Below are 9,044 nucleotides of genomic sequence, written 5' to 3'. Positions count from 1 at the left end.
TTGAGAATGAATATTGGCAGGAAGCATGTATTATTATTATTAGTAGTAGTAGTAATAATACTAGTACTGTAGTGTCATTATTAGTAATTATTATTATTATGACTTGAGTTTTGGCCATACTTTAAAAAGTATTACAATAAGAATGAAGGAAACTTTAGTGACATTGAGAATGATGTTCTGGCAGCGCGTACTCAGCGCGTATTCATAGCGATCGCTCTCGGAGCGTTTGTGACGTGAGTCGGCCCAATGTCCCTTCTTATTTCTTCATCATTATTCACTATTGTGGGAAGTCCATTGGGGTTATTCTTACTTTTTTTTTGTTTTTTATCATTAATAGTGATGGAACATCAATACTTTATACATTACAAGCAGAAAATGCAGTTAAACTTCCCTCTAACTTCCAAAACCATGACAGATGATGCTAACAAAACGTAATATTTCTCTTTCCTGTTCTTAATAGTTACATTCAACCGAAACAAAAATACCAGTGTCATGATCGGCAATGATTCACGCTCATTTTAAGACTAAAAGCAATGTTCTATCTTAATATATAACGAAGTTATGGTTATTGGAAGTTGAGCGAAGTTTGACTGCGTTTTCTGACGTTTTTTATTTTGGCGCGTTTCACCCTTCTTATACGGAGCGCCTCAATTGTGGTAGTTAGTTTTGGGTAGGGTAGGGTAGATCATATAATTTTAATGTAGATATAATAATGGACTAAGGCAGACTTGATAAGGTACATACATATTGTTCATAGGTACTCTTGAATATAAGCATCACAGTTTACTGTACTTTGTTTCTTATCCAAACAGAACCAACAGCTAATAACTTGCAAGTCTTCCACCATGACCCTGCGAAGATTGACCACACTAATGCGACTGGGGCTGAGTTCCTGGCCTGAGGTTCTGAAGAGCACCAGTGTTTCTCAAGCACACAAACCTGTCGATACATTTCTTCCTACTAAGCGACCATATAGGTACCTGCTCTTTAACTCATATTTATGCTTACTGGAATTATGTCAATAAATGAACTATTTAGTATAAATTGCATGTTCCATCCATCCATCCATCATCCTCTCCTTTTTTTCCCCCATCAAGAGCATAGGAACTTGGAGCTAAGCTGTTCATTCCCAGTATTCAAGGCAAAGGTGACTGGCCTTACATACCCCTGGGTGGCATTATGTAAGCAGTAAGATCTTACCACCCTTCGGATACAAACACTTATTATCGTCTCAGTCATGTTTCAGTGTCCAACCTGGTAAACCACTAGGCATCATTAGGTTATGCAGTTACTACCCAACATAGTAAATGATTTCCTGCAGGAAATCATTTGGCTGTCACTCATTGTAGTCACCCGAAGGCAGCACTACATCAAGTGAGTGGATAGGGAGTGCCCCCACCTAGCTACCACAAAAGTAAACTTTTATTGAATGAAAGTAAAAGGTGAGCTGTGTTATGTTTATGATTAACAAACAGTAGAGATACGCATCAGCTTCATTTGTGGGTGTCAGTTTCACACGGTAATAATACTATATATATATATATATGGATGTATATATATATATATATATATATATATATATATATATATCTATATACACTGTACATACAGTCATCCCTCCTATAATACAGTTAATATAGACTGACAACACACCTCACTGTACTTTTCTGTCTTATATGTTCCATATGTTTCCATTATAAAGGGCTAACCTAGACTGGACATTTTCCAAAGTTGCCCTTTTCGCCCCAGATCCCACCCAAACCCTCCAAAAAAACACCCTGCTGACATTCACTCTGGTACTCATACACAGGAAGTTATTAAAAATTCATAAAGGTTCATAGACATTGATGAAAAAAGCTTAGGCCACTAACTTGACTGGCTCTGTTGGCCACATTTGCTGTACCTGGCACCCACAGAACCCATGCTGTGTAATCAGTCGAGATGTGGTTGGCTGGTCCCCTTCGTCATTGAAGTAAAACCCTTCAAAGTCCATGGAGGAAACAATGGACATAACCTCTTTGTCAGGTTCAGCACTGTCTTCCAGGCTTGAATTGTCCATCCATCATCCTATCTTTCGTTGCCCCATGAGGAGCGTAGGAGCCCGGGGCTAGGCAAGTTGGTCCTGCCATTTAAGATGAGAGTGACCAGCCTCACTCATCCCTCATGGTCATTACATGAGCAGTAAACCCCAACCATCCCTTGGATATAAACCTTCACTGGCTCAATCCGACTGGAGCGCTTTAATTACCCACTAAACCACCAGGCGCCGTAATTTGGTTATATGGTTACCACCCAGCATAGTAAATGGTTTCCTGGTGTACAGGAAACCATTTGGCTTGTCACTCAGTGTAGAGTCACCCACAGGCAGAACGAAGAGGAAAGAATTAAGAAAGGCAGAAGAGGGAGTGCAGAGTCACCCATAGGCAGAAGGATGACGAAAGAATGAAGGAAAGAAAGACAGAAAAGGATGGAAGGAAAGAAGGATGGAGGAAAGGAAAGGGCAGACACCTGAGAGCAGCACTACATCAAGTGAGAGGATGGTGAGCACCCCCCACCTACCACACTATCATGTATAAAGAAAACAGGTCCTGACTTTTTAGCTATCATATAACTGATTTATTGCATGCCAGTTCATCATGAAATGGGTATCCTTTATATAGTGCTATAGTGGTAGTTATAAATGTTTCTCTCAAATGATATTGAAAAGTAATAAAAATTAATATATTGTATTACCTGTAACTTTGCTTTCCTTACTATATCTTCTCCTTTGATGGCATCAAGTCAGGAGTTGCGTATCTACACTCGAACAGGTGACAAGGGAGTGACAGCTCTCTTCAGTGGTGAGCGACTCCCCAAGGACACACATTTCTTCAATGCCCTGGGTACAACTGATGAACTTTCATCACATCTTGGGTAAGACAGGGAAATGGGCTTGATCAGTCATTCATATTTGTGATGTGGACAGATTAGACTGGAATTACCCATATTGCTAATTAGGAGGAATATTTGGGAAAGGAAGAGAGGTGTGTGAGGACAAAGCAACCTGGAGGCAGTTTTGTCATGGCCATCCCCTGTTGGAAGTACAGTGCCCTGGAGGCAACAAAGCATCACAGATGATGATATGCGACCATATTCTGCCATCAAATGTGTCATAGTTGAATTGTCAGGTTTTCCTTTTTAGTTCAGGTGTCTTAAGAATAAACATTGCAGATTCCATTAAAAAGTGTATGATACATGAGGAATGAAGTGCATGTGTACGTGTTCTAACATTAGCAGATAGCAGTGGAGTGTGCATGATGTTTGAGAAATACAGTTAAAGAGTCATGGTATATTAGAAGTGCCTGCTGTGTGCCTTAGAGGGATAGACTGATGAAGAACCAGAACTGGAGAGGGATGTGGAGGAGGACAAGTCAGTGAAAGTCAAACAGTAATAACTTTGGAGTGAATGGGGTGTATAAAATGGATGTTAAGTTACCTCGGTCTGTTTGGCCAAGCAGCTCCATCAACTGCTGGCAAGCAGCTGCCACTGCAGGGCCATCCTGTTCACTGAGCCAATTTTCCATTGTGTAGAAAGTGCCTTGCTGTTATTAGATGCGTGAAGGAGTGTGGAGGTTTGTTTCCTCAGTGGCCATTGCATTTGCATCTATCCACCCACTTACCAGGGGCACCATAGTAGGCTCTGTTTCATCCTGGTTATGGTTATGTGGTTACCACCCAGCTTAGTAAATGGTTTCCTGGGTTACAGAAAACCTTTAGGTTTGTCATTCAGTGTAGAGCTACCTGAAGTTGAAAAAGAAGGGTTAACAAATGTGTGAGAAGTTGAATGTGAAAGTGGAATGGATGGAAGCAGTAGTTACTGTTATACCAAAAGCAAGGTGGGAAAGTAATCCCTTCCATCATATTTTTTTATTTTCATTCTTGCTGCCAGCAGACTATTTTATTTAGCTTAGGAGAGATGTCTGTTAGTGAAAATGTTGGAGATTATTGACCCATAACTGCTAGGAGTCTCATAATGAACTTGTCATAGTGGTAGCAAGAACCAAACACAAGATATGTCCTGGTACTGAAGGTGTTAAGAGGAAAGACTATCATGGTGTGTCATTGGAGGAGTCATCACTAAGGACAGAAATGCTTGATGGTCTGTTAATCAGAGCCACTCCCCGCCTGATATAGTTTAGGGCATGTGATAGGACAAATCCTTATATATTAAACTGACATCAGACTTCTCTGAACTTAGCATTTGTACTGGTAACAGTTTATACCATAATGTCAGGTTGGCCAAAGAATATGCTCAAGAAAGGAAGCATGAGTATGCAGATCAACTTGAGAGGATCCAGTGCATCTTACAAGATATTTCCAGTCTTCTTGCCACCCCCAGAAATCAAAAGTACACAGGTCAGTTCACTAAAATAATATATTTTGTGACATTTTGATATTACAGGGTTGAAAGTTAACTGTCATTATCATAATGCTATAGTAGTTTGCATTCCTGTGACAGAGAGTTAGATAGGATTGAGAAACAAGAAAAGGAAAAATATAGGATAGTGGATGGCCATTGTGTCAGCTGATATTTTAAAAGTAGGCACAGCTCTGGTCATGTTTGTGTGCATGTCTTCACACACTTCATCCATGTACAGTAGTTCTGTTGTATGTGTATATATAAATTATGTATTTATTTCATTAAGAAAAGTGTTTTAACTTAGACCAGAAGAGTGTGACGTTTGCCATAGATAGATGTAGTGCATCATAGCGATTTTCAGTTCCTTTTAGGGTCAGATTTCTAGATTTGGTAATCAAGAAATACCGGTAGATGGAAGCTATTATAAATCGTTGTAGTCTTTCAAAAGCATGAGAAAAAAAAAAAAAATCCAAGCAATCAAGGTTTTCTTGCAGCCTAGAGCAGTATAGTTTTTATATTCTAAAGTGAGATGCTTATATTGCATTGTATGGCTGCAGGTGATCCCGAGAGGGAGAAGCGCATCTTGGAGAAACTCTCCTTCAACCCCCGGCATATTACTGAGCTGGAGGGTTGGATAGATGAATACACCTCACGCCTTCCTCCATTGACTAACTTTATCTTACCTGTGAGTCTTAGTATCCATTTTGTGCATGACTGCCAGTCTGGTCAGTCTGCTTTCAGAAATACGTACAGTAAAAGCTTGCTTAACCGGCATTCGATGCATTGGCACATCTGTACAACCGGAACGCAAATTCTCCGGCATGGGGTCGAAAATATTCCGGATACCAGTCTTTTTGTGTGTAGTGTAGTGTATACTTACGATCACTAATTTCTGCTCAGGGGTGCCCCCTTCGTACCCCCATATGCCCAGGGAAGATGGGAGGGGGGGGACGAAACGAGCTCCACTCGCCTCTACCCCAGCTCCCAACCCTCCCCCATACCTCTACCCCTCCCAGCCCCCCACTCGTCAATCTTAACTGTCATTTACATCTCAAGCTAACCTCATACACTCATAGTCACGTTACTAATACACAAATATAAAACACAAGGATATGTAAAAAGTATATAATATGACTATGAACACGCTGCAGCAAGAAATTAATGTATTATAACGTTGATGATAAAACAAAAACGTTAACAACGGCCTTCCCAGGCCTCATGCGTTGGGTGTTTGCATGCGTCCGTGTCTGTGCCTGCATGTTTGGGTGTGTTTATGTCTGCATTTTTCAGTGTGTGTGTGTGTGTGTGTGTAATTCACCGGGTCAGTCAGGATCACTTTATGGTCGTGATCGTCAGCTTTTACCCTCCCGGAAGGGAGCTGAGAGCTCATATAGTCCGATCTAAGGGCAAGGCTGTGACCTTCACACACTCACACACCCGTCCCCTTGCCCAAGGGGGACAGTAACCACCCACTTCGTCAGTGAAACTTTTTGTAACCTGAGCGAGGCGCGAACTCCCATCCACCAGTTGGCAAGCGAGAGCGTTACCACTGTACCAGCGAGCGGTGTGTGTGTGTGCACACCCAACACAGGAGGCCTGAGGTGGCTGTTGTTAACGTTTTTGTTTTACTGTCAATATCACAATGCATTAATTTCTTGCTGCAACATGTTGATAGTTATATTCTTTTAACATATCCTAATGTTCTTTGTATGTATTAGTAGTGGGACCAAGAGTGTTAAGCATGAAATCAACTTGAAATGTAACTGCTCGTTAAGAATGATGGGTGGGGTGGGGGGTTGGGTAGGATTATGGGGGATGACCAGGAGCTGGGGTAGTGGCAGGTGGAGCTTTCATCCCCCCCTCCCCTCTTCCCTGGGTATTCTGGGGTAGGAAGGGGGCACCCCTGGGCATGAGTGTACCTGTACTGTATCTAATACTGAATAATGTACTTTATAAAGTCCCAAGTTTGGTACTGTTTCATTTGTTTGACCTCCCAGAAAATTTCTAAGAGTAACATTCGATTATCCAGAAAATTCCATATCCGGAATGGAAGAATCCCCATGCATTCTGGTTAATCTAGCTTTTACTGTATTCTGTTTATTGTTACCTGTTGATGTATCTGGTTTAAGGGTACAGTATTTTACCTTTACCTTGATTCCAGTGATATGTAAACCCACACGGCCAGTATTCCTTTTCATGTATACTTTATGCAGGTTCTACTTTTTCCCAAATCAAATTGTGACCAGTGCACTATACACCTCATTGTAAGAGTTATGCAATCTGTGACAGAAGTTCAGTACAGTAACAATATTGTACAGTACTGTACTTTGAGTTTGTCATATAGACAGTCTACAATATTTGCAGGTAAACAGTGATGTCCTAAAGTTCGTACCTTAGTAATGAGTATGTTGCCACGGCAGGGTGGTGGTCGTGTGAGTGCATCACTGCATGTGGCACGAACAGTTTGTCGACGAGCAGAGCGCACTGTGGTTCCCTTGGTCAGTGAAGGGCTGGTAGATCAGCAGGTTCTGGTTTACATCAACAGGTATGTAATATTTCAGGCTACAGGCAAGTTCGTAATGATTACATTACCTCTTATGTACTGTATTCTGTACATTTGTAAATACCTGTGAGTGTGTGTGTTTCTGTAGCTCATTTGGAAGAGTGCTGTTGGTAAGATTGAGATGGAGGGAGTTTCAGTAGCAGGAGCAGATGAAATCAAATTTATAAGAGTAATTTGTATTGTAGCTAAGGGAAATGGTGATGGTAGGCATGCATTACAAGAACCAATAAGCAGATAGAAAATTAAGGGACACAACCAAGTACTGCAAACCCTCTCTGTATCAAACCTCATTAAACCAGACCAGAACCACTTTGACCCTACCAAACAACTTTGTCATATATTGAATCAAGGGTTGATATAGCAAGAAGACACCCATCAGACTGAATGGAATGTAACGGGCAGTTTTTTGTATATTATGTTGTTTATTACTGATTGAAAATATACTGTATATTTTTAATCTATATAGTCTCAAGGTACACGGTATAAAGCCATACAGAAGTGAAATAAAACTGTGAACATAATTCTGATAGATATCCACTGAACAATATTTAGTGTATATCAAACCTGGGTTTGATATAGCTGACCCAACTGAATGGCTGTATTCAACTGTCAGATGTATCATCACCCTCTTCCCCCTGTTGGTTCGATATAGCGAGGGTTCACTTTAGGGCGCTCACCATCCGCTCACTCGATGTAGTGCTGCTCTCTGGTGCCTGCACTTTCCTCTCTTCCTTCTTTCCATACTTCCTCTTCTTTCTTTCCTTCATTCTTTCCCCTTCCTTCTGTCTGTGGGTGAGTCTACACTGAGTGACAGGCCAAATGGTTTCCTGTACACCAGGATACCATTTACTGTGCTGGGTGGTAGCTATTTAACCAAATTATGGCACCTGGTGGTTTAATGTGTAATTAAGGCACTCCAATTGGATTGAGCCTGTGCAGGTTTATATCCAAGGGGTGGTTGGGGTTTATTGCTCACATAATGCCACACAAGGATGAGTGAGACTGGTCACTCTTATCTTAAATGTCATGACTTACTTACCTAGCCCCGGGCTTTTACACTCCTCATGGGGCAGCACTGGATTAGATGATGGATGGATGGTGGATGGAAGTTTACTAAATCAGCAAGTAGAAGGAATAAGTGGGGATATGTGAAGAATGGTGGTGAGGAAGAAGGTAGAATAACATACTTACTGTATATAATATGTACTGTAACTGGGATTTTTAATGGGGTGAATAGTTATACAGAAGGATGGGTCACCATGTACACACTGGATGCATACTATTTGATACAGAGTGCAATATTAATTTTTTAAAAAGTAAAAATATATGTGATTTATAAGCTATACTCATAGTGTATATATGGTATGGAATGGTTCAAGGGATGGAAATGTTTTGTTTAATACTGGTGAAAAATATTGCCTCAACTGAGGAGGGGATTTATTTTTGGCCACCCCCTCCAGCATTTAGGCATCTGGCTATATATGTTTTGATAGAATATCTCACTCATATACTTTTTTTTGCAGGCTTAGTGACTACCTCTTCACTGTAGCCAGATTTGCTACATTGTTGGATGGAAAGAAAGAAACAGTCTACATACGACCACAGTCACAACAGAAGCCAAAGTTGGATAAGACTCAGCAGTTTTCAGAAAATCAAAAAATTGTGTGAAGTTAACCCTTGCATCTGAAAAGAAAAATATAGTGCATGACATCAGTATTAAGTGCCTCGGCAGTCAGATTTGATGTAGCTACAGGTGATACAGAGTGGTAAGAAAAAAAAAAAAGTGGAAAATATATGTTTAAAGGTATCTTTTTTGATTATGAAAGCTCATGATAGTTTTACTTCTAGGATGCTAGTGCAGAACATGTCTAAAACTCAATACTTTGTAAATTACCTACATTAGCCATCTCATGCACATATCAGTTGGTCTGACCTAGAACCTGATTGCTATATGCCGTATATGGAAAGATAATGGTAGCTGGTGGTAACCCTCATCAACTCACTGAATGTAGTGCTGCCTACTTCTTCCTTCCTCTTTCTCATTCTATCTCTGTGTTTGCTTTTTACTCTTCCTACTTCTCC

General features: G+C 40.6%; 1 protein-coding gene across 2 annotated transcripts; it reads left to right on the top strand.

Moving 5' to 3' along the window:
* Positions 1-820: 820 nt before the first annotated feature.
* On the top strand, positions 821-8,815 carry LOC145405759 (corrinoid adenosyltransferase MMAB-like). Of its 2 annotated transcripts, XM_080276990.1 has the most exons (6): positions 821-976; positions 2,782-2,913; positions 4,274-4,395; positions 4,957-5,084; positions 6,820-6,944; positions 8,486-8,815. In XM_080276990.1, exons 1-6 carry the CDS (start codon positions 846-848, stop codon positions 8,628-8,630), a joined length of 783 nt encoding a protein of 260 aa, XP_080133116.1. In that variant the 5' UTR covers positions 821-845; the 3' UTR covers positions 8,631-8,815. The 2 variants fall into 2 exon arrangements, with proteins under 2 accessions (XP_080133116.1, XP_080133117.1); XM_080276991.1 differs by lacking the exon at positions 2,782-2,913.
* Positions 8,816-9,044: the final 229 nt, after the last annotated feature.

The sequence above is a fragment of the Coenobita brevimanus genome, chromosome 68, assembly GCF_032717465.1.
Source record: "Coenobita brevimanus isolate Jiangsu-jjx chromosome 68, ASM3271746v2, whole genome shotgun sequence".
NCBI lineage: Eukaryota > Metazoa > Arthropoda > Malacostraca > Decapoda > Coenobitidae > Coenobita > Coenobita brevimanus.
This window is presented reverse-complemented; position numbering and strand designations above follow the sequence as displayed.